Genomic DNA, 26,325 nt, shown 5'->3' on the forward strand with positions numbered 1-26,325 from the left:
ATTGCTAACAAGAAACAGCAGCAAGAGATAGAAAGAAAAAAATCCCATTTAAAATAACTTCAGACAATATAAAATAATTGGGAGTCTACCTGCAAAGGCAGACTCAGAAACTTTATGAAAGCCACTATAAAACATTTTTCACACAAATGAAATCAGATCTAAATAACTGGGTAAATATCAATTGCTCATGGGTAGGCTGAGGTAATATAATAAAAATGACAATTCTACCTAAATTACACTACTTATTATTAATGTTTACCCATGAAACTTCCAAAATATTACTTTGGTGAACTAGAAAAAATAGTAACTAAATTCATATGGAGTAACAAAAATGTTAGGGTATCAAGGGGAAATAATAAAAAAAAAATAAAAGGCAGCCTAGCCATATCAGATCTAAAATTATATTATAAAGCATCAGTTATCAAAATTGTCTGGTACTGGCTAAGAAATAGAGAAGTGGATCGCTGGAATAAATTAGGTACAAAAAAGACAGCAAGAAATGACCATAGTAATCTACTATTTGATAAAACTAGAGTTCAGCTTCTGAGTTAACTCACTCTTCAACAAAAATTGCTAGGAAAATTGTAAGATAGTATGGCAGACACTACCATGAGACCAGCATCTCACACCTTATACCAAGATAAGGTCAAAATGGGTGCAGGATATAGACATAAAAGACAATATTATAAGCAAATTAGGAGAACAAGGAATAGTTTACCTGTCAGATCTTTGGAAAGGGGAGCAGTTTATGACCAAAGAAGAGATAGAGAACATTAAAAAATAAACTGGATAATTTTGATGACATTAAATTAAAAAGTTTCTGTACAAACAAAACCACTGTAACCCAGAATCAAAAGCAGTAAATTGGGAAACAATTTTTATCACTAGTGTTTCTGACAAAGGACTCATTTCTAAAATAAATGGAGAACTGAGTTGAATTTGTAAAAAAACAAATCATGCCCCAATTAATACACTGTCAAAGGATATGAAAAGCAGTTCATGAATAAATAAATCAAAGCCATCTATAGTCATATAGTCATATTATTGATTAGATAAATGCAAATTAAAGCATCACTTTGGTACCACCTCATACTTCTCATATTGGTCAATATGGCCAAAAAGGATAATGTGGAAGGAGATGTGGGAAATCTGGGATGCTAATGCATTGTTGGTGGACTTGTGAACTAATCCAACCTTTCTGGAGAGCAATTTGAAATTATGCCCAAAGGGCAATAAAAATGTGCATACCCTTTGATCCAGGTACTGGGTTTGTATTCTGAAGGGATCATGGAAAAGGGTAAAAATCCCACAAAAATATTCAGAACAGCCTGTTTTTGTAGTGTCAAAGAATTGGAAATTTAGGGGATGCTCACCAATTGGGAAATGACTAAAAAATTGTGGAACATGTATATTAATGGAACACTATTGTTCTATGAGAAATCATGAGGGCTGGGATTTCAAAACAGCCTGGAAAGACTAACATGAATTGATCCTGAATGACATGAGCAGAACAAGAAGACTAATAACACACTAATAACAGCATGGGGTGATGATCAACCATGATGGATTTGCTCATTCCATCAGTGCAATGATCAGGGATAATTTCAGGGGATTTGTGATGGAGAATACCATCTGTATCCAGAAAAGGAACTATGGAGTTTAAATATGTAATATGCAATTTTGCTCTAATGTTTTCTTCCCTTTTGATCTGATTCTTCTCTCATAATAAATTCAATTTTGATCTATGCTCATCTTGGATGTAAAATCTAAATTAGATTGCCTTCTGTTGGAGGGAGGTGGAGGGAAGGGAGGGAGAGAGAAAAATTGTAAAACTCAAAATCTTGCAAAAAAATGGTTCAAACTACCATTGAATATATTTATAAAATTTTTTAAAAAGAGAGAAAGAAAAAAAGAAGTGTAAATAGAGACTGAAAAAATGGATTTTCTATTATTATAATCATAAGAATACCTAGAAGAAATGGAACAAGACTTGAAATGATGAAATAAAATCTCTAGAAAAAGAATTGGAATGACAAATAACTTTAGGACAAAAACTGGCACAGCTTAATCAAGTTTTAGAATAGACTCTGCAGAAATCAATAATTCTGTGAGATAACAAGAAATATTAGAGCAAACTTAAAGAGTAAAGAAATAGGAGAAAAGAGAAAGGTCTTCTATCAGAAAAAATTTTCCTGAGAGTCAAGGAGTGATAATTCAAGAATTGTCAGAATCCCGGCAAAATTAGATTTAAAAAAGAGCTTGGACACCATAATTCAAGAAATTATGATAAAACTGGATTCTTTAGAATTAGAGTGCAAAGTGAAAATAAAAGAAAACTCAAATGATCTCCTGAAAGAAATTTCTGCTGGAAAAATCCCAGAAATTTTGTAGTCAAAATCCAAAATTTCTATGTCAAAGTAAAAGTTCTGCAAGCAGTCAGGAAAAAAAAGTTTAAGTACCAAGGAAGTACAGTCGGAATCACACAAGACATAATGGTCTCTACCACATTCAAGAAGTCTAGGGAGTAAAGTATTCTAAATGGTAAAAGTTATATGTTTTTGTTCAAGAATAACTTACCCTTCAGCAATAGCAGGCAACGATTATAGTAATCTGCTGTTTGATAAACCCAAAGAGTATAGCTATTGGGATAAAAACTCTCTCTTTCATAAAAACTGCTGGGAAAATTGGAAGTTGGTATGAAGAAACTTAGATTAGACCAACACCTCACGCCCTTTATCAAGATAAGATCCAAATGGATACAAGATTTAGACATAAAAAACAATACTACAAACAAATTAGAAGATCAAGGACTAGTTTACCTGTCAGATCTATGGAAAGAGAAGCAGTTTATGACTAAGGAAGAAATGGACAACATCACTAAAAACAAACTAGATGATTTTGATTACATTAAATTAAAAAGCTTTTGCACAGACAAAACCACTGTAACCAAGATCAAAAGAAATGTAGTAAACTGGGAAACAATCTTTACAACTAATGTTTCTGACAAAGGACTCATTTCTAAAATATACAGAGAACTGAGTTATATTTTTTAAAAAAGCCATTCCCCAATTGACAATTGGTCAAAGGATATGCAAAGGCAATTGACAGGTGAGGAGATCAACATGATCCATAGTCATATGAAATATTGCTCTAAATCATTACTTACTAGAGAAATGCAAATTAAAGCTTCTCTGAGGTACCCCCAAAACCTCTCAGACTAGCCAATATGATCAGAAAGGATAATGATTATTGTTGGAAGGGTTGTGGGAAATCTGGGACACTATTACACTGTTGGTGGAGCTGTGAACTCATCCAACCTTTCTGGAGAGAAATTTGGAACTATGGCCAAAGGCAAAAAAAAATGTGCATACCCTTTGACCAGCAATACCACTACTGGGTCTATATCCTGAAGAGATGATGAAAAAAAGGTAAAACGCATCACTTGTACAAAAATATTCATAGCAGCCCTGTTTGTGGTGGTAAAGAATTGGAAATCAAGTAAATGTCCTTCAATTGGGGAATGGCTTAGCAAACTGTGGTATATGTATTTCATGGAACATTATTGTTCTATTAGAAACCAGGAGGGATGGGAATTCAGAGAAGCCTGGAGGGAATTGCATGAACTGATGCTGAGTGGGATGAGCAGGACCAGAAAAACACTGTACACCCTAAGAGCAACATGGGGGCAATGATCAACCTTGATGGACTCGCTCATTCCATCAGTGCAATAATCAGGGACAATTTGGGGCTCTTTGCAATGGAGAATACCATCTGTATCCAGAGAAAGAACTGTGGAGTTTGAAGAAAGACCAAGGACTATTACATTTAATTTAGGAAAGAAAAACTGATATCTTATTGTCTGATCTTGCTATCTCTTATACTTTATGTTTTTTTCCTTAAGGATATGATTTCTCTCTCATCACGTTCAATTTGGATTATTGCATACAATGGAAACAATGTAAAGACTGACAAATTGCCTTCTGCGGGGGGTGGGAGGGAAGTAAGATTAGGGGAAAATTGTAAAACTCAAAATAAATAAAATCTTTAAGAATAACTTATCCTTCAAAACACTATAATTCTTTGTTTTTCTTTTTTGGAATAGAAGACTCTCAGGAGTTCTGATGAAAATATTAGACTAGGAACTTTGAAATCATAATATAAGTGGTGCCAAGATGGTGATGTGAAGATATGAAGCTCCTGGAACTTTGTTATAAACAACTTTAAATGAAGCCTCTAAAAAGATCCTAAATTGACGGAATCCACAAAAAAACCAGAGTGAAACAACTTCAAGATACTTTGATTTCTTGATATAAAAGATATAAAAGATGTGTCTCATGTGGGTGAGAGGGGAGTCTAGCCCAGTGTGGAGGTGGGAAGACAGAGGGAAGTTCTTACCTACAGTGCAGTTGAGGTCCTGGTTTAGCAGACAGCAGTATAGTAGACCAGAAGTGAGTTTCCCATTCTCAGCTCAAAAGGCAGTTTGAGCCTAGGAAAACTGGTAAAATAGGCAGTATTATATTGAGCTACTCTAATGCAAGGAACAAACTGTGAACCCATGAGATATCAGAGCTGAAAGTAAGGAACCAGATTCTTGCCTCCTATCACAAAAAAATTTGGGACTATACCTCATTGCCCTAGGAGCAGAGATCAACCAACAAAATGAGCAATAAAACAAAGAACACTAGCCATAGATAGTTATTATTCTGATAGGGATGATAAAAATGTCATCTTAGAAGAGTAAAGCAGAGCCAAAATTCCTATATGTGAAACCTCAATGCAGTTTGTGAATTTGTCTCAAATCCAAAGAGACTTCTTGAAAGTGAATGCAAAGGATTTTAAAAACCAATGAAGACAGGAAGATGAAAGATTGAGAAAATAAATGAGAGTCATACAAGAGAATTATGAAAAATTCACTGTATAAAACAATAATTCTAAAAGTAAAATTGGACTAATAGAAAAAGAAATCAACTCCTTTATAAGTAAAAATGATCAACTGGACAGGAAAGCAACCCATCTAAAAGTGAAATTAATAACTAGAAAAGTAAACACAAAAACTAACTGAAGAAAATGAAACCTTAAAAGCCTCAACTGGGCAAAAGGAAACCAGTGACTCTATGAGACACTAAGATTCCATTGAACAACCACCAAAAAGCTGAAAAAACAGAAGAAAATGTAAAGTACCTCTTAGGAAAAATAACTGACCTTGAGAATAGATCCAAGAGAGATTATTTACAAATGTTTAGGCTACCTGAAAGTCTCAGTCAGAAAAAGAACCTGGACCATTAGGATATTATCAGGGAAAACTGCCCTAATAAATTAAAACTGGAAATGCTAATATATGTTTCAGGAACAACTTGGAAAGGAAAATTTGAGCTGTTGGAAGGTACTATATAAAAATGAAAATCTAATATTCTAATAGGTAGAAAAAAAGTTCTTACAGAATTTAAATGTATTAAAGGATATTGGAGGAATTATATAAGAAAAAGAGAGGATGTGATGATGAATCCCTGAGTCTCCATTTAGGAGAAGGTCTTCAGATCAACCATTCTTCAGTCTGTGGACTATTTCACCTTCCCTCAACTACCTCTATATTGGCTCCTGGTTTCCTGTTTTTCACAGTGGTAAGTTTTTTTCCAATACTTCCATTTGGGGGAAGGAGAAAGACTAGTAATCTTTCACTATCTAGATTTAGCCACAATTATTCCTGATTCTGTTCCTGTGGATTCCTTATCATACTAATAATTTCTTCCTTTATTCTCCATTTTGAAGAAGGACTTTAGTCTAGTCATCTCTTATTCTCCTAAGATAGTCACTAAACCCCCACTCAAGTACATCTTTTTCTCTTATCTCTCTTTTGAGCTCATCTTTCATTTGTTGTCTCCCCTTCCCTCCCCTACCCCATAATAATCTAAACTCCCTGAGGGGAGGGCCTGTCATTTTTTGCTTTTATATTTATTCCCAAGGCTTAATTATTGATGATGTCTGTTCTTCATTCTCAAAGAGGACCATGACACCAGGGAGGTGATGCTATGACAAGCACATGAATTGGATTTGAGTTAGGGGGTACTGAGCTAAGTAATCAACCTCATTGGTCAGATATGAATCAGGATGTGAGATAATCAGGGTCACACAACTAGTTAGTGTTCATTGTCTGAGTCTGGATTTGAACTCCTGTCCTCCTAACTCCTAAGTCAGTGCAGTGTCCATTGTACTACTTAATTGCCCTACCAATTAACACTGAATCTGGTAGTTAATTAGCTCTTTGTAAATATTTATTAACTTACTTACCAAAGTTAGCAATTTATTTGATTATGAGGGCTTTAAGGGGGAAAGAAAAAGGAATACAAAAGGAATACATTAATATAGAAAAGGGAAAAATTGAGGTGGAATTAGTTGTTTCTCAAAATTGGGTTGTGAGAAAAATATATAAGATGGAGGAAATGCTGAGGAAAGTGGGCAGCAGGTGAACTTCACTCTTCTGAACCAAATAAACATAGTTTAGTGCAGAAATGCATGAAATTTGGGGGACTTCCAGGGCAGAGCCAAGATGGTGACATGAAGCAAACATGCTCCTGGAACTTTTCTCTACAAAAGATAAATGAAGACTCTACTCTGACATTCACACTACAGATCCCATCAAGAAAAAGAGAATATTCAAAGAAGTTTTCAACATCATGAAGGATCTTCAGGAAAAGTCTGTCTCTTGGGAGGGGGGAAAGGGGAAGTAAAGTCCAGGAGGTGGGAGAGCAAGAAAAGCCAGCAGGAGACTTTTAGCCACAGTGCAATCCAGGGCCCAATAGCTCAATAATAACAGAGGTCCCAATAGGGAGATAGCAAGCCAGCAGGGAGGATCCCAACCCCAAACAAAGTCTGAACCCTGAAAACACCAGGGTAAAAGACAGGACTGGGTCAGGAATAATCCACTGTTAAGTCAGAACCTGGACATAAAGGAGAAAACAAAAACCCACTACAAAGGCAAGGTCTGGACTGTATAGGCAACATCTTGGCCAAAAACAAACCAGGGATCAGATCCCAGCCCCACCAAAATAAAAGCTTGGATCTATATTTCATATACCCCAGCAGCAGAACTAAACAAAGATGAATGAAAAAAAGCTAAAATAGCACTCACTATAGAAAACTGCTTTACAGACAAAAACAGCAATTCCATATCTGAAGAAGAAAGAAGTGAAAAATCACTCACAGGAGAAGTAGGGGGGATAAAATGGGAGAGACAATGGTCCTTACTTCACTTTAGAAGGTATTAAGTACCCTGTTTAGGGAGGGGGAGAGTTAAAGTGTGAAAGAAAATAAGCCTGGGGGGAGGGGCACAAATAGTTCAAGAGATGATATGGCTTTAGATATTACTTTGACTTGTGAGGAGGATTGTGTGTACTTGAAAGATATTTAGGGGCAGCTAGGTGGAGCAGTGGATAGAGCACCGGCCCTGGAGTCAGGAGTACCTGAGTTTAAATTTGACCTCAGACACTTAATAATTACCTAGCTGTGTGGCCTTGGGCAAGCCACTTAACCCCATTTGCCTTGCAAAAACCTAAAAAAAAAAGATACTTGAAAAGGGGGTAAGGTAAAAATATGATTATAATTATAATTTGATGCAATTTGAGTCAATGTTGCTTATCAAGAAATCAAGTAAACTATCTGTGCTGATATCTTGATAACAATAGGAGCTTACCAAGCAATCAAATAATCAAGCTATGATTGATGATGCTTGATTAATAATATTAGAGTGATAAATAACACCAAAGGAAGAGGCACAAAGATTTTTAATTTTAGGGGAAAAGAAGGGAGAATGTGAATGCTGAGTAAATTCTATTCAATAGATTTAGCCCAATGAGGGAATAAGATACCTTCCTACTTGGGTTTAAAAATCTAATTAATCTACAGGGAAGGTGGGGTGCTGGGAAAGGGAAAGACAAGGGAAGAAGGGACTGATAAAAGAGTAAGGAAGGTATAAGGGAAAATAAACTGAGAGTTAAATTTTTTTTTTTAGGTTTTTGTAAGGCAAACGGGGTTAACTGGTTTGCCCAAGGCCACACAGCTAGGTAATTATTAAATGTCTGAGACCGGATTTGAACCCAGGTACTCCTGACTCCAGGGCCAGTACTTTATCCACTATGCCACCTAGCCACCCCTGAAAGTTAAATTTTTAAAAGAAAAGTCAAAGGAGAAAGGTAATAAAATTTTGGTGAGGAGGAATAAGAGAAAAGGAAAGAGATAAATATAAATGGAGAAAGATAGTGTGGAAGGAAATACAGAATTAGTAATCTTAGCTTTAAATGTAAATGGGATGAATTGTCCCATAAAATGGAAGCAGATAGCAGAATGGATTAAAAACCAGAATCCTACAATATGTTTTTTACAAGAAACACATTTGAAGCAGAGAGATACACACAGTAAAGGTAAAAGGTTGGAGCAAAATATATTATGCTTCAGCTGAAGTAAAAGATCTAGGGTAGTGATCCTAATCTCAAGCAAAATGAAAGCCAAAATTAATCACATTAAAATGGATAAGGAAGGACATTACATCTTCTTAAAAGGCACCATTGATAATGAAGCTTTATCATTACTAAACATATATGCACCTAGTGGTATAGCATCCAGATTCCTAGTGGAAAAGCTGAGTGAATTACAAGGAGAAATGGATAACAAAGCTTTAATAATGGAAGACCTCAGTCTGCCTCTCTCAGAACTAGATGAATCTAACAACAAAATAAGCAAGAAGGAAGTTAAGAAGGTGAATGAAATCTTAGAACACTTAGATATGATAGTCCTCTGTAGAAAAACCTACTGGGGATAGAAAAGAATATACCTTTTCTCTGGCAGTACATGGCACTTTCACCAAAATTGACCATGTACTAGGGCACAAAAACCTTAAAATCAAATGCAAAAGGGCAGAAATAATAAATACACACTTCTCAGACCATGATGCAATAAAAATTATATGTAATAAAGTGTCAGGGAAAAATAAACCAAGAACTAATTGGAAATTAAATTTTTTTTATCTTAATGGGTGGATCAAATAGCAAATAATAGAAATAATCAATAATTATATCCAAGAAAACTATAATAATGAGACATCATATCAAAATTTATGAGATACAACCAAGGCTGTTTTGAGGGGAAACTTTATATCTCTAAATGCCTATATGAAAAAAAATGCCTATATGAGTAAAATAGAGAAAGAGGAGATCAATAAATTGGCTATGCAACTAAAAAAGCTAGGAAAAAGGACTAATTAAACATCCCCAATTAAATACCAAATTAGAAATTCTGAGACTTAAGGGAGAGATTAATGAAATGGAAAGCAAGCAAACCATTCATCTCATAAATAAAACTAAGAGTTGGTTTTATGAAAAAGCCAATAAAATAGACAAACTTCTGGTTAATCTGAGTAAAAAAAAAAAGAGAAAGAAGATAACTAAGTTACCAATAAATTAGATAACTTGAGTGAAATGGATGAATATTTACAAAAATACAAATTGCCCAGATTAACAGGAGAGGAAAGAAATTACTTAAATAACCCATTTCAGACAAAGAAATTGAAGAAACCATCAATAAGCTCCCTAAGAAAAAGTCTCCAGGTTTACAAGTGAATTCTACCAAATTTAAGGAAAAAATTAATTCATATTCTACATAAATTATTTTTAAAAATAGGAGGGGAAAGAATTCTGCCAAACTCCTTTTATGAAACCAACATGGTGCTGATATCTAAACCAGGAAGAACCAAAACAAAGAAAATTATAGACCAATCTCCCTAATGAATTTTGATGCAAAAATCTTAAATAAAATTCTAGCAATGAGACTACAGCAAGTTATTACTAGGATCAGGTTGGATTTATACCAGGCAGGCAGGGATGGTTCAACATTAGGAAAACACTTAACATAATTAAACATATCAATAGCAAAACCAACAGAAATCATAATTATCTCAATAGATACTGAAAAAGCCTTTGATAAAATACATCTATTCTTATTAAAAACACTAGAAGGTTTAGGAATAAATGGAGTTTTCCTTAAAATAATAAATGGTATCTATCTATAAACATCAACAAATATAATATTTAATGGAAATAAACTCAGAGCATTTCCAATAAAATAAAGGATTAGGTAGGATGCCCTGTAATCCTTGCCACCTGCGAGAGAGAGAGGCTGACGTATCCCTTAAACTCTGGAGGTCTGATCTATGGGAGAATTAAATTGAAATGAGTATATCATATTTAAAATAGAATGTTTTTGAGGATAGGAGACCATCTCTAATTTTACATATTTGTATTTGAATTGCCAACATTTGGCGAATTGCTGGCAGCACAATAAATGCTTCATAAATGTCTTTCTGTCAATTGACTGGGGAGAACTCCAGGATTCCTTCTCCTTAGTGGCCCAGATATTCTGCACTCTTGATGTAGTAAAGTTTGGCTCTTTGTGGTTTTAGATAGGCTCATCCATCTGAAGATGAATGAGAGCCCATCTTGTATCTGGCCTTTGCCCCATTGACTGAGTCCATCCCCTTTGCCTTGGATAAATCTGTACTGGTGTTCAGTTGAGACATAGAAATTTTACTTCTCTTCCAGTTTCTCTCATTGGCCTCATCATACTCTTAAACACCAAGATCCTCAAACTTCACTACAATATTAATGGCCTACTATATTGTGTATTCTTCTCATACAACCTAATTTTGAGAAAGAAGTTCCCTCTTCATCTGCCTTTCTTTTATACTAGAGCATTTCTTTTATCCTTACAACCCTCAGAACAGAATTAATTTACAATTAATCATTCAATAAGCATTTATTAAAGAGTTTTCTAAATTTCAGATTCTGTGCTAAATGTAGGAGATTCAAGACTAAGAAAAAAGAAAGACTGTTCCTGTCCTCAAGGAATTTATACTCTAATGAAGGAAAGACAATAAAGAAAAGAGGAATTCAAGAAAGGAGCCACCCAGCAATGGGCATCCTGGCAGAGTACAGAGAATGAGGGATGGTTGGTCTGGGCTCCTTTCCCAAAATTGAGTTTCTGGGAAGAATTCACAAATGGGAGAAGGAAAAAACTCACTTTCCTTACCTGCTAAATGAAAGTGTAGGATTATGTGATTTATAAGTTCTTTAACACTGAACTAATGATTCTGCAAACCTGCAAGTCATGAAATCCTGCCCATATCTGAGCAGGTACAACATACCCAACAAGTGACTAAATGAAAAATGAGAACTCTACAGGGTTTACCAGCAGGTAGTTCATTCCCTTCTAAGAAGGCAGAATTTTATAATGTCAAAAGAAAATTGCAAGTGAAGCTTAGAGAGATGTAGGGCTCTTGGTTCAGTAAGAAGGCAGATGAAATTAAGTTATACAGATAGTAACAAAGCAAAGTACTTTTATGATGCCCTGAAGGCTATTTGTGGATGAAAGACCTATGATACATCTCAACTGCTCAGTGCTGATGGATCCATATTGATCAATGATAGAGAAATGATCCCAGAGAGATGGATCCTAGAGAGACCATTGTTCTCATCATTCAATGCAGAAGCCATTGACCATTTATCTCAAATTGAAGTCAATCAGTCCCTAGCTGAAGTTCTAACTGAAGAAGAGGTTTTTGAATGCCATTAGGTTCCTTTCAAGTGGCAAAGCACCTGGTACTGATTGTATTCCAGGTGAGATCTAAGAGGCTGGGGGTCCATTAATCAGCCAAAAACTGACTGAAATTTTCCATGTTATATGGCATGAAGAGGTTATCCCACCCCCAAGAATTCAAGGATTTCTTCATCATTCATCTCTATAAAGGTAAAGGGAATGGATTGTCCTATGACAATCACAGGGGTATTACCAGTCATTGCTGGTAAGATTCTTGCCAGAATCCTTCTCAATAGGCTAATCCTTCACCTGAAAGATGGTCACCTTCCTCAGAGCCAGTGTGGTTTCAAAAAGGGTTGAGGAACAGTTGATATGTTGTTGCTGCTCAACAACTCCAGAAAAAAGTCAGAACAGTACAGATGTCTGTATTCCACATTTTTAGATCTGACCAAGACCTTTGATACCATCAGTCATAAGGGTTTATGGAAAATTATGTCAAAATTTGGTTGCCTGGAAAAGTTTATCAGCATTGTAAGTCAATTTCATGACGGAGTGCATGCCTGGATTCTGGCTAGTGAATAATACTCTCGAGATTTCCCAGTCACCAATGGAATGAAACAAGGATGAGTCCTTTCTCTCATACTTTTTAAGTATGTTTTTAACCATGTTATCAAATGCCCTCACTGTTGATGAACATGGCCTCAAGGTTAGTTACTGCACTAATAAGAGCATGAGAAAGCCCCATCCTTCTGTATGGGAAGCCAGAAGAAGCAAGAGATCTTAAAGGGGGAGTGCTTCCTATTATGGTAGATTGGACAGATGGTGGAACTTGGAGAGTGGTCTTACACCTTGGGTCAGGTATCTTCCAATAGCAAGTAATGTACTGGTCCTTCCTGTTCCAAGGTGCTCAACACCCAAGTTCAACAAGCCATTTCCTGTCATGCAAGTCTCTAGACCAAGGTTAAAATGAAGGGGGAAATGGGGAACAAGATACAAATATTAGCATCCCAGGGAGACAGGATACAAGCAACAATCAAGGTCGGTTTGCATCTCAGGAGTCAACAGCTCTCCACAATCAACAAGTTTTAAACAGCATTAAGGCTATATTTATATTCTCTACATCATTTCTTTGCATCAAGGCCACAAGAGACACCATTGGGCCCTGCATTTTCATTAATATCTGCAACATAAGAAGAGAAAAATAAAAGAAATTTAACATGCTTGTTTGCTCATGGCTAATGTGGGGTTTTATTTCACCTGACTACACTATGCTATTTGTTCCAGGGACTTTCTTTTTCTTTTACTTTTTGAAGGGAGGTGGGAAGAAAAAGAAAAGAAATGTTTGTTAATTTAATAAAAGGGGAAGAAAAGATGGGAGAGGGTTGGTTCAAGGACAGTGTCAAGGCATATCTCTGAATTCTATCTGGGAGATTCCTATTGATATAGAAGAACAGACAAATCTTTTTAAGAATCTGTCGGGGAGGGGGCAGAGCCAAGAAGGTGACAGGAAAAGATCTTTTCTTAGGTGCTCTCTCTCTGATATTTCCAAATTTATAAAATAAGAACTCTAACTAAATTTTTGAGAGACAGAACCCAAAGAGGGATCCAGTGAGGCAGTTCTCCAACCCAGGGTAACCTGGAAAATAGCGGAAAGGCTCTGCTCCATGGGGTTAGAGGGGTGGCTGCCAGAGTGAAGGAACTTCAGCCTCCTGGAGGCAGCCCCAGGGTGCTGGGAGCCGTAGCTCACAGCGAGGGCAGTTTCCTGATTTACACCCTGGGGATCACCAGGCACAACTTGCGGGAATCAGCGAGGGACCTCTACCAGAGCAAGCACATGAAGCCTAGCCCTCTAGGCACTCAGAGAACAGCATGGTCACTGCAGCCCAGATCCAGGAACTGAAAGCAGGTGGAGCCAGGTGGAGCCAGTAAGCAGTAGCCCCCAGACTTGAGTGTTCAGCCTGGGTAGGGGAGAGGAGAGAGACTGCTGAGGTCTGTTCTCTGTACTTGGAACAAGACTCTGGGACTCTGACCACATTCAGATTTTGATCACAGTCTAGGCCCCTCCCATAGCACAGCAGGGTCCCCCTGCCCCAGCCCTGTGGCAGAGGGGTGCCCTTGTGGTCATTCACAGACCAGGAGGGAAGACAGAGCCTCACACACTGAGATCCTTGTGGGGGGATGTGTGTCTCAATAATACTCAAAAGCTCAGGAAACACCCCCAAACCAGGCACAGGCTGGAGAAATGAATAAGCAGAGGAACACCATTGAGAAATATGTTGTCTATGATCCCAGTAAGGATCAAAATACTCAATCTGAAGATGAGGAAGTACAAGCTCCTGCATCTAAAGACTCCAAGAAAAACAGAAATTGGTCTCAGGCTATGACAGAGCTCAAAAAAGATTTTGAAAATCAAGTGAGGGAGATAGAAGAAAAATTGGGAAAAGAAATGAGAGAGATGCAGGAAAAACATGAAAAAGAGATAACAGCTTAGTCAAGGAAATACAAAAAAATGCTGAAGAAAATAACATGTTAAAAACCAGCAGAGGTCAAATGGATAAAACAGTTAAAAAGTTATTGAGGAAAAGAATGCTTTAAAAAGCAGAATTGGTCAGATGGACAAAGAGATAAGAAGGATCTCTGAGGAAAACAAATCCTTCAGATGTAGAATGGAACTGAGGGAAGCTGCTGATTTTATAATAATAATAATAATAATAATAATAATAATAATAATAATAATGATGATGATGATGATGATAAGTGCAGCCAGATGGCATAGTGGACAGAGCACCAGCCCTGGAGCCAGGATCACCCAGGTCCAAATCCGGCCTCACACCCAACAATCACCCAGCTGTGTGGCCCCAGGCACAATACCTCAAAACCAAAAGAATGAAAAATTAGAAGAAAATGTGAAACATCTCATTGAAAAAACAAGTGATATGGAAAACAGATTCAGGAAAAAATAATTTAAAAATTATTGGAACATCTGAAAGTCATGATCAGGAAAAGAGCCTTGACATCATTTTCAAAGAATTACTACAGGAAAATTGCTCAGATATCCTAGAAGTAGAGAGGAATATAGAAATTGAGAGAATCCACCAATATCCCTTGGAAAGAGACCCCCCCCCCAAAAAAAAAACCAAAACAAACATTATAGCCAAGTTCCAGAACTAACAAGTCAAAGAGAAAATATTATAATTAAATATTGCAGAAGGACACGATTCAGACATCGTGGAACTGCAGTCAGGATCACACAGGACTTAGCAGCAACTACATTAAAAGCTTGTAGGGCTTGGAATATAACATTCCAGAAGGCAAAAGAGCTTGGAATGCAACTGCGAATCAACTACCCAGAAAAACTGAGCATCCTCTTCCAAGGGAAAAAGATGGACTTCCAATGAACCAGGGGAATTTCAAATGTTCCTTTTGAAATGGCCAGAACTGAACAGAAAGTTTGATCTTCAAATACACGATTCAGGTGAAGCATAGTGAGTGGAGGAGAAGGGTAAAATATGAGGGATTTAATGATGATGAACTACATGTATTCCTGCATAGAAAAATGGTAATACTCATATGAACCTTCTCATTTAATAGAGCAGGTAGAAGGAACTTTTATAGATGAAGCACAGGAAAGAGCTGAATTTGAAGATATAATATAGGGCAAAAATGGAGTCAATGGCTAAAAGGGAAAAATAATGTGATAAAGAAAAAGGAGAGGTGGCATAGGCCATATATTTCATATAATAAGATTTTTTTTATTACAATGAGCTATTGCAATGATATGGAAGGGGGGAGGCAAGGGGAATGAAGGAACCTTTATTCTCATCAAAGGTGGCTAGGAGAGGAAACAGCAAAAATTCTCAGTGGGGTATAGACATCTAGAGTAAGAAGGAGAGAAAGGGGACAGGGGAAGGAGGGGATGTGAGTGATGGAGGAGAGGGTGAACCATGGCGGGGGAGAGTAGTCAGACATAACACATTTTCTTTTTTACTTCTTGCAAAGAGCTGGGATTGGATGGCCTGTCTGGGACCATAGGGCTGAATGGATGCTGGGCCTAAGGGGTGGTATGGGGGCTCAGGGCCTGTTGGCAATGGCAACAGTGGAAACATATGGAAGTAGCTTTTGTGATGGACTTATAAAGAATGTGATCCACCTGCAACAGAGCTGGAGGTGTTGGAACATAGACTGAAGCACATTTATTATTATTATTATTAGTAGTAGTAGTAGTATCATTATCATTATCATTATTTTGGGGGAGTTGCAGGGCAAATGGGGCTGGGTGGCCTGCCTGGGGCCACACAGCTGGGTGATGGTTGGGTATCTGAGGCCAGATTTGGACCTAGGTGCTCCTGGCTCCAGGGCTGGTGCTCTGTCCACTGTGCCACCTGGCTGAACCTATTATTATTGTTATTACTTTTAATTTTAATTTTTTTCTCTTTCCTTTATTGCTCATGTGGGTCTATATTTTTTGTGGGGGTGGGGGTATTATGTTTACTCTTAAGAATATTTTAGTAATGTATAAAAAAACATCATTTGTACAAAAATAAGGATAAATACATAATTTAATTAATAAAAATAGATGAGATAGCTACAAATGTGAAATGTTACCCTCACTTTCAGATGAGGTTACTCATTGAATTATGAGTTTATTTAACTGTTTTGTATTGTTACAAGAGATCTCTGAACAAGTAGGAGTTATCTCTAAATGTATGTAATATAAAAACAAAACATATCAATAAAACTGCAAAAGATCAAAAAAAAGAATCTGTCAGTCGAAGGGGATAAAAGATGTAGGATGGTAACTTGAGGAAGTCAAGAGAGGGATTTCTAAGGATGAGAAATGTGTGAGGAATCACTGGTTAAGGAGAGGCTGGTGATTTGGAACAGAGAGAGTCACATCATGGTATCTAGGGTCATTTTCTCCAGAGATAAAAGGAGAGATGATGAAGGATCTGGTCTTGACAAGGAAAAGACCCAATTCTTTCCCCATAACAGAGGAAAGGAGGAAAGGATGGAACTGGGAGTTGACACATGCTGCCCAGTGAGTAAGAGGTTAGGTTGCCTGGTAAGACCCAAGGGAAAAGGAGGTCATGGCCAATAGAGTTTTAAGGAGACATGCAAGGTTTTAGAAGGTGAGAAACTTTAGAAGTATAATGGACACGAGCAAACAATGGACAAACAAAAGGATTAACCAGATAAAATGCCCTATAATCCCTGCCACCTGAAAGGAAGGCTAAAGTGGCTACCTCATTCTCTGGAGTTCTGAGCTACAGGAAGTTTCAAATTAATGGAGTATTCACACTAAGTGTGGCACAAATAGAGTGAGGTACAAGGAGGGGAAGACTACCAGGCTGCCTAGGGATGGGAAAACTAATCTAGGCTTGAAATGGAGCAGGAAGAAAGTCCACTCAAAATATATCAATAGATTGGGGGACAGTTAGGTGACATGGTGGATAGAGCACTAATCCTGGAGTCAGGAGAACCTGAGTTCAAATCTGACCTCAGGCACTTAATAATTGCCTAACTGTGTGACATTGGGTAAGTCACTTGACCCCTTTGCTTTAAATAAATAAAATTAAAAAATATAGTTGGATTGGAACTGATTCACTTCACTTCTAGCCTCATAAGATAGTGACTGAGGAAGGAAGAAAAAAGAAAAAACAAAAGGAAGAGAGTAAGAGAGAGAGGAGGAGGAAGAACAATAAGGAAAAGAAACATGAACAAGAAGAAAGTCAGAAGGGAGAAAGGAAAAGATAGAAAAAAGAAAGAGAATAAAAGATTATTGTCTAACAGAAAAGACCCAGTTAAAATCAGGCTGATTTGGGCAAAGTCCAGTTTGCATGTGCACATATAGTTTCTGGACATATTCCTACAGACCCCATGGAGTTTACGAGGTGATCTATTAAGCTGACATTTATCCACATCTGTAAGAGGAGGGGAAGCAGTTTGAAGAGCACTCATCCTTCTGAGAAGGAATGAGGCCCCATGTTGCATCTGACTGTTGCCCTAGTCTCTTCCCCCACTGAGACCATTCCCTTTGCCTTGGATAGATACTAATTATCAAAATAAACTAGGAATACCAGAGCCTCAAGATTTAGGAGAGCAAATAAAGGTCTGTCTTTCAGAAAAGTCAACTCCTGGCTTAGTGTGAGGGGCAGGGAGTGCACTGCTGGGAGTAGGAAGAAGAGGGACTTCAGTGGGCCTTCTGAGCCCCACCTCCCTGGGGGGAGTGGGTGCTGTGAGCATATATCTACCTGGGATGCTTTATCAAAATGTGACCCAGAGATATCTGTCATACTCAATAAAGCATCTGATCCTTAGCTGATCTCCAAAGACCTCAGCAAATTAAAAAAGTCATCAGTTTATTGATTTCTACAGGAACAGGACTTGGATTAACTGATAGATAAGGCTTTCACCTGAGCTTGAATTTTTTTTTTTGTGTTTCCTCCAAAGACTATTTTCAGAGCAAAGTCATGTATAAAACCTTCCTAGATTCTTTCCAAAGTCAATTTCCAGGACTTTCCCTCTAAAATATGGACTAATTTCATCTTCCATTCTCAACATTTATATTACTAGGAAAGAGAAATATGGGAAATGGAAATTGGGGCAGGGGGGCCTGTCTGCTCAGCAGCTGGTGGGGAATGGAGGCTTGGCATGGGTGGGGACTTGGTACCCAAGAATGAGAGGGTCACAGGAGCAGGCTTCTAAGAGGCTGACTAAGAGACCTGTCTCTTTGATGCAGGAAAGATGGACTCTATTCCAGGATGGGAGTGGCCCTGGATTTTCTACCTTTAATATAGCTTCCCCCTTTGCCCCAGCTTCTAGTTTCCAGCTACTTGACCTTGCCATTGATACTGGCATAACAGGAAATGACATGTTGAACTTGGAGATTGCATACCTGGAGACAGGAAGGACCAGTACATAGCTTGCCCACTGGAGATACCTGGACCAGGTGTTAGACCACCCCCAAGCACCGCCCTTTGTCCAACCCACTACAGAAGTGCATTTAAAAAGAGGCAACACCCCTGCCCCTCCCTACTCTTACTCTCTTGGACTATCTGCTAGGATGATTTAACTTTTTTTTCTTTCTAGGTCATGCACCCCCAAACTAGGCCCTGGTGGAGACCATGGGCCCCCCCATGCCACGTGACCAGACTAAACCAGTCCTCATGTCTGTCTGTATGTCTTTCTGACTGTCTCTTTCACTCAACCTTCAACTAGCCTGTCCTTAAAGTGCTTGTCACTTCTCTGGGAGGAGAAAAGTTTTTAATCTGTATACTTTGCAAGCTTTCTATAATAAATCCTGAGTTGTTTTAAAATCCCAGGGGGCATGTGAATTTCTTCACTTTTCAGTAACACTGATCTCTATTGGAGACCCTGATTCTCATCTACTACATCTTCATCTGATGATCCAAAAGAGCTATAGAATCTCCCTCTATCAGTCCACAAACATTCATGGAGCATTTCCTATACCAGATCTTGGTCTGGGCACATGGGGGGGGAGGGGGGAGGACAGAAAGAAAGGCAAAATCTCATTCTCAGTGAGCAATGGAAGATATGCTCACTGTGTCATGGGGGGACAATATGCAAATCACTATGTCCAGACAAGATGCATGCAGTGTAAATGTGAGGTAAAATCAGAGAGAAAGGAGAAGGCCTTTGTCAGTCTTAAGTGCTGTGGAAATCCAGTTCTTAATTCTGATAAGACCTACTCCCCCCAGACTGGAGTACCTCTGATGGTCCCCGCAAGGCCTGGGCAAGAGGTAGTCCTGCCTGGGATGGAGCAGATGGGGTTGGGGGAGAAAGGAAGGACACAATAAAAAATTGAAAAGGTCTATGTCATAGGAAGCAAGGGGAAATGAAGGCTATTGAATAAGAGAGGAAAGATGGCAGTGGAGAAAGAGACAGGTTCAGAATTCAGAAGATCTGGGTTTAAGATTTCCTTCAGATCCATCCTGGCTAAATGAGTCTCCAAAGCCCCCAGTGTCTCAATGTCTCACACCTTCTCTCTAAGATTAAAAATAGCAGAACATTGGTAGAGAGAAATCATCGTCTAGTGCCTCCAAAATATACTTCCTCTCTCTCCAAAATATTGGGTCCTATGAGACAGACTGACCAGGTAGGTAAGTAAGACTTCTGCGGTCTCAATTGATCTTTCTGGGTAATACCCTAGAAGGGAATTTGAACCTCCCAGCCCTTGGCCAAGATCTAACCAAAGCACTTGGCTGAGAAGAAGAGAGAAAAGGGGAGAGTTCCCAGGATGTAGATGTGACTCATGTAATGAAGAGGCAAAGGACACTGAAGAGAGAGAGTCAGAAACAAGGAAGGGCTTGGGGAAAGTTGGAAGTGGCCCATGTGAGAAGGCAAAAGACAGAGAACAGTGGGGTGCCCATGTAAGGAGGGACTGCTCTTCTCTCAGGTTCCACAGAAAGAGTTCTGCATTGGTTCCCAGGTTAGTCAGAGAATAGCAGAGAGGGATTTACTTTGACAGTTGTTCATAGTCTCATTTGGGAATGTCTTCTCCCCAGAAGGAAGAACATATCCAGAGATGCAAGTGCAGTGGTAACTTCCCTCTGTATTAGTACAATCTGCTTTCAGACCACAGGTGATACCATTGGGCCCTGCACATTCATTGACATCTGCAACATAAGAAGAGGAAAAAAAAAAGAAATTTAACATGCTTGTTTGCTCATGGCCAATGTAGGATTTTATTTTACCTGACTACACTATGCTATTTAATCCAGGGACTTTCTTTTTCTTTTACTTTTTGAAGGGAGGTGGGAAGAAAAAGAAAAGAAATGTTTGTTAATTTAAAAAAGGGGGAAGAAAAGAAAAGATCAGTAAATATATAGAAGAGGGTGGGTTCAAGGATAATGTCAAGGCTTATCTATTCTATCTATTATCTTATTCTATCTGGGAGATTCCTGTTGATATAGAAGAACAGACAAATCTTTTTAAGAATCAGTTGAAGGGAATAAAAGATGTAGGATGGTAACTTGAGGAAGTCAATAGGGATTTGTAAGGATGAGGAATATCTGAGGAAGGAGAGGCTGGTGATTTGGAACAGAGAGAGTCACATCATGGTGTCTAGGGTCATTTTCTCCAGAGATAAAAGGAGAGATGATGAAGGATCTGGTCTTGACAAGGAAAAGACCCAACTCTTTCCCCATAACAGAGGAACAGGAGGAAAGGACGGAACTGGGAGTTGACACATGCTGCCCAGAGAGTAAGAGGTTAGGTTGCCTGGCAAGACCCAAGGGAAAAGGAGGTCATGGCCATTAGAGTTTTAAGGAGACATGCAAGGTTTTAGAAGGTGAGAAACTTTAGAAGTATAATGGACATGAGCAAACAATGGACAAACAAAAGGATTAACCAGATAAAATGCCCTACAATCCCTGCCACCTGAAAGGAAGGCTAAAGTGGCTACCTCATTCTCTGGAGTTCTGAGCTACAGGAAGTTTCAAGTTAATGGAGTATTCACACTAAGTGTGGCACAAATAGAGTGAGGTCCAAGGAGGGGTAATGCTATTTGTTATTGGGTTTTCTTTTTCTTTTTAAAGGTGGATGAAAGGAACAGGAAAGAAATATTTATTGACTGGGGGAAAAAAAGAAAAGAGCAGGAAAAAGAAAGGAAAAGATCAGCAAGGTAATAGGAAGTGGGTTCAGGGACAGTGTCAAGCCTCATCTCTTATTTCTGTCTGGGAGATTGTTTCTGGCATATAAGTACAGATGACTCTTTCAGGACTCTTGACAGTAAAAGAGATCTAGGATGGTAACTTGAGATTGAGTGGTATTTCTAAGGATTGGGGGGATCTGGGTGTTTGTAGGGAGTAGGGAAAAATGCAATGGCTAAGGAGAGGCTAATGATGGTTCAGGTCATAGTTTTCAGGGCCAACTCCTGGAGAGATGGGGGTGGGGAATTAAGATAGTGGGCACACAAGTAATAGAACTGACCTTGGCAAGGAAAAGAGCTATCTTTTGCTCAGAAACAGGGAAACAAGTATTATAAATGGCTCGTGAATACTTAGTCTGGATTTATTAAAATGGTTTTTATTAAGATATCTTAACAAAATGGCACATCTCCCTGATAGTGGAAGACAGGGGTAGGGAAATCTCCAAATGCAGTGTCTTTTATGCACTTTGAAAGGCTTTATTCCTGCACCCTCATGACAGCCATAGGCTGGGGTTACAATCTAAGTGATTCATTGGTTTCCCCCATACATTTCCAGCTCTGCTCATTATACTAAGGAGCAAGAACAATTGGATCTCTTTGAACATGCATCTAGGTTAACTTAAAAATAGGTGGGGCAGTTTTTGGTCAAATGGAGGCTATATCTTTTATCTTAACTCAGTTCCTGCCCATTGGCAACCATACAGGCAGATCTTAGTCTTTGTAATGTAAACTAACAATCTTCCCTTCACATTCTTGTGGAACCCAAACACCTAAGTATTCCTCACATAAGAGAAGAAAATGGGTCTGGGAGTTGACACATAATACCTAGAAGATGAGGTAGCTCTAGAAGGGCAGCCTTGATGTTCTCAGTAGAGTAGGTCAGGTCCTAAGCTCAGAGGAAAAGGACCAGAGGGTCATGACCAAGAGGATTTTACAGAGACAGGGCAATGTTTTGAACAACTACATTAGAAAGTTAGAAGTTTTATAAGTATTGCAGAGAGAAAATAGTGGACAAAATTAAAGGATTAGCTAAATGGGATGTCCTGTAATCCTTACCACCTGAGATGAAGGCTGAGGTGAATCCCTTGAGACAGAACCACAGGGAGAATTCTGAGCTACAAGAAGGTTAAAGTCAATGATTTGTCCATATTAAATCTAGCACCAATAAAGTGAGGTTCTAGGAAGGGGATGTTAGCAGGATACCTAAGGATGAGAAAGCTAATCCATGTTAGAAAAGGAATAGTAGAAAACTACCCTGCCAATAATAGTGGGATTGGTTTCATGAGTAGCTGATGCATTTCCAGCCTGGTGAGACTGGAAGACTAAGGAAGGAAGAAAGAAAGAAAGAAAGAAAGAAAAATAAAGAAAAGAAAAGGAAGAAAGAAAAAAAGAAAGGTAAGAAGTATTAAAGAAGGGAGGAAGGAAGAAAAGAAGGTAGAGATAGAGGGAGAAAGAAAAATAAAGAAAAGAAAGATTAAGAAAGATGGAAGGAAGAAATAACAAGATGGAAAAGAGGAAGAGAATAAAAAAATTATTGTTTAGCAGGAAAGTCCATTTAAAATCAGACAACAGGAATTTGATCCAGGATATGGGAATCACATGTTTAGTGCTGGAGACACAATCTTAAACTCCTCCTTTTACAGATAAAGTAAGGCACGTCCATAGTGGGAAATAAATGATCTAGGTTCACACAGCCAGTAAATATTAATGGTAGGATTTGATTCTCCCTCATCTGACTCCCTTTCCATTGTCCCCCTTGGCCTCCATGACTTTCTTCAGCAGCTACTTATCACCTGTCTATGAATAATAATTGTAATTATAACCAGATCATTTATATAGTGCTTTAGGGTTTATAAATGCTTCACAAATATTATCTCACCTGCTCCTCACAACAACCTGGAAGTAGAAGTTATTATCTCTATTTTACAGTTTATGACAATGAGGGAGGCAGAAGTTAAATGATTTGCCTAGCATCACATATTATCTGAGGTTGGATTAAACACAAGTCTTTGGGTTTTCTTTTCTTTGGATTTTGAAATGTTTTTTCCCTGCTTCTCCTTTTCTTGTTATCCCCCTGCCTCTATACATTTACCCAGGCTCTACCTCCTGCCTAGAGCACACTGTCTCTTCATCCTTAGCTGTCAGGATCTTCTTTTTTTCAGTTCAGTTCAGTTCAATAAACTAATTGAATGACTTATGTATGCCAGACACTGAAGACAAAGTAAGAACAAGTCCCCCTGTCCTAAAAAGAGCTTCCATTCTACTGGAATTCGCCCTAATTTCCTCTCTCTTGCCTCAATTCAAAGGAATTTTGCTTCCTGTTCAAATTTGTCCCATCATAATTTTGAGTCTTTTGAGGGGGAGGGATCCTATCATCCGCTTTGTATTCTACTTATTTATGTCATATCCTTTCTAGTAGACTGGAAGCTACTTGAAGGCTGGGTCTATGGTAGTATTCTTTTTTATTTCTCCCCAATTCATGACTTCCCAAAAGAATTTGGCCTGGTCATCCACCAGGAAGATCAAGTGGATGAAGCATATCTATTGCTCAGATTATGACCTGCACTTACATGGACAATTTTTGGAGCTTGTCCAATCAGCATGTATAGCTGGGACAGACACTACAGATGGACAATGAGTTGGGCCTAGAGTTAAGCAGGAGAAGGAGAACAGATTGGATTACCTTTAAGAAATTTTAAGACTCCCTTAATGATCTCAATCCTTTCCTCTAAACAAAAGTCCATATTTGATAAGTTAATATTCTACCAGGTTTGTGATTTGGTTGTGAAGAATTTCAAATGTGTATCAGATAAAGACAAATGGAGAGTTGCATGCTGGTGGATGGGGTAGAATAAACATTTATACAGCACCTACTGTATATCAAGTACTTCTGACAAATATTATCATGTTTGGTCCTTACAACAACCCTTTAAGGTAGGTGCAATTATGATCTCCATTTTGTATTGAATAAACTGAGTAAACAGAAGTGAGGTGACTTGTCCTAGGTCATACAGCTAGTAAGGGTCAAAAGATGGTAGGTGAACAGACAGAATGCCCCATGAGTCTCCTCCTTTTCAGGAGAAAATGAGAAAGACCTCAAGCATCTTTGGGAGAACTACAAGTTATATTTTAAACTCAAAGACAGGATGTGGATAAGGAGTCTTCAGGAGGGGAAGTCAAGGAAGGATGGTGAACTGCCTTATTGGCAGGATTATTCAAAAGATGACAAAACAGGTACATTGGATTAGCTCTTCAATCACCAAACATAGTGCCCTTTTGCTGAATGGGGAAATTGAGGCAGTGATAGGACTGAGATGACTATAGCAAATTAGTGGGACAGAGGTATGAGATCCTAGGGTCTCCTATGTCCCTGATTGCCACTGAAGTCCACCAGCATCCTGACCTTGTCACCACCAGGCCACCCTTCTACTGCTGCTTCTTCTTTGTCCCTCTTTTTCTCCTCCCTATGCCTCTTTCTTCCTCTACTTCCCCTCTCTTCAAAAAAAAAAAATCACTGAACAGACATGAAGATAATCACAGAAGATTCTAAATTTCAGGTGCTTAGCCAAGGATCAATTTGTTTGTTCTCTAAGGACCAGCTAGTTAGTTCAGAGGTCATTATGACTCCAGCTGCAGGCCAGAATATTCTGGCTATGGAAAATTTAAAATATTATCTACTAAACAAAAATGGGGTTGTACTCTGCTTTGACATTAAGGTTACCCACACTCATGAAATCACAGAATCTTCAAGCCTCCGGGTAAGCAAACCTTCTGTTTCCTTCTGTCTCTTCCCAGATTTTTTTTTTTTTTAGTTTCTTCATTCCTATTCTTATCTTCATCTTTTGATTTTTTTCCCTCAACTAATGTATACAGATATTTAATTTTTTAAACTTTCATGATTATACCTACCCTACAATATAATCTTAATGATGATGATAATGTTGATAATAATGATAGTAATAATAACAATACTCACCATCATTATACATAGGTGGCTTTCTGTTTGGACATTACAGTTATTTATTGTCTTAGCCTTCCTCTGACTCCTACACTCAACAGTAACACTCACCTTGCCCCATTCTTCTGAAAGGAAAACTGCTTAAGCAAAAACAACATATATTGTATCCAACATTCTGTCCACATAGTCACTCACCTTTTTGCAAAGAGAAGAACATTCTGCAAATGTTCATTTGAAATCATGATTTCTCACTGACTTTAACTGAAATTCTTTGACTGACAGGTTATATAGAAGTCAGTTGGATACTGCATAACATTTTGTGCCTTTCAATTTCCCTATAGACTCCAAGTTATGAACTTAGTGCTTTTGCTCTGTGAATATGGATGGAAGGCAGAGCATGACTAATTTTCTTTAAGAAACTGATCCTCTCCTATTTCTTGGTCTATGGGATAAAAGACGAGAAAGCTGTAAGGGACATTGTGTGTGGGAAGCAGGAGTTGGGAAAAGGCAAACTTTGAAAGCTGTCTTCATGTAAAAAGTTCTTATCTCTTCCTGTCTGTGTCAATATGGTATTTATTTGTTCTAACTTGCATGGCTACTCTCCATTCCACTCTGCCAGATTCCTCAACAATGTGATTCTTTGTTAGGAGTTGACAAACATGACTGCTCCTACAAACTACATCTGAAATAATATCATCTTCTTGTCTAAATACTTGAATTCTGTAACCAGTGACCCATCCCTCCCTGACTTCATTCCTCCCTTAAAAAACCAACTTTATATATCATCAAAATAGAACACAAAAGAGCTCGTTAGGGATGAATGTTGAAAACTACCTTTGCATGTAATTGATAAAAAAAAATAAAGGAAAAAATATAGAACATAAAAAACAGCAATCACTTGGTGGGTTTTCTCACTCCCTCTCACTCAGCTACCCCCTCTTTCTCATTGCTAGCTCTTGGACCAATGTGAGTATGGTCTCTTTACCATCACAGTTCTCCAGAATGTCATTGAAGTATTTCTTCCCACTCGTAGAAGCAAATCCATTATCACAGGAGCAGTGGGTCATGTTGATACAAGTGGCATGCTGGGTACACCAAATATCACATTGAGGAT

General features: G+C 38.2%; 1 protein-coding gene across 4 annotated transcripts in view; it reads right to left on the reverse strand.

The window, feature by feature from the left end:
* LOC141500467 (adhesion G protein-coupled receptor E3-like) overlaps positions 1–26,325 on the reverse strand; it is a 76,784-nt gene that overhangs the window by 43,524 nt on the left and 6,935 nt on the right. For 3 of the 4 annotated variants that reach the window (XM_074203648.1, XM_074203647.1, XM_074203650.1), the window contains exons 3-4: positions 26,197–26,325; positions 20,064–20,219 (exon numbers count right to left, since the gene is read on the reverse strand). In XM_074203648.1, the coding sequence (XP_074059749.1) occupies positions 20,064–20,219; positions 26,197–26,325 (285 nt within the window). The remainder of the gene's footprint in view (positions 1–20,063; positions 20,220–26,196) is intronic. The other variant, XM_074203649.1, reaches the window with a different exon arrangement.

This window comes from Macrotis lagotis, chromosome X (assembly GCF_037893015.1).
Source record: "Macrotis lagotis isolate mMagLag1 chromosome X, bilby.v1.9.chrom.fasta, whole genome shotgun sequence".
Lineage (NCBI taxonomy): Eukaryota > Metazoa > Chordata > Mammalia > Peramelemorphia > Peramelidae > Macrotis > Macrotis lagotis.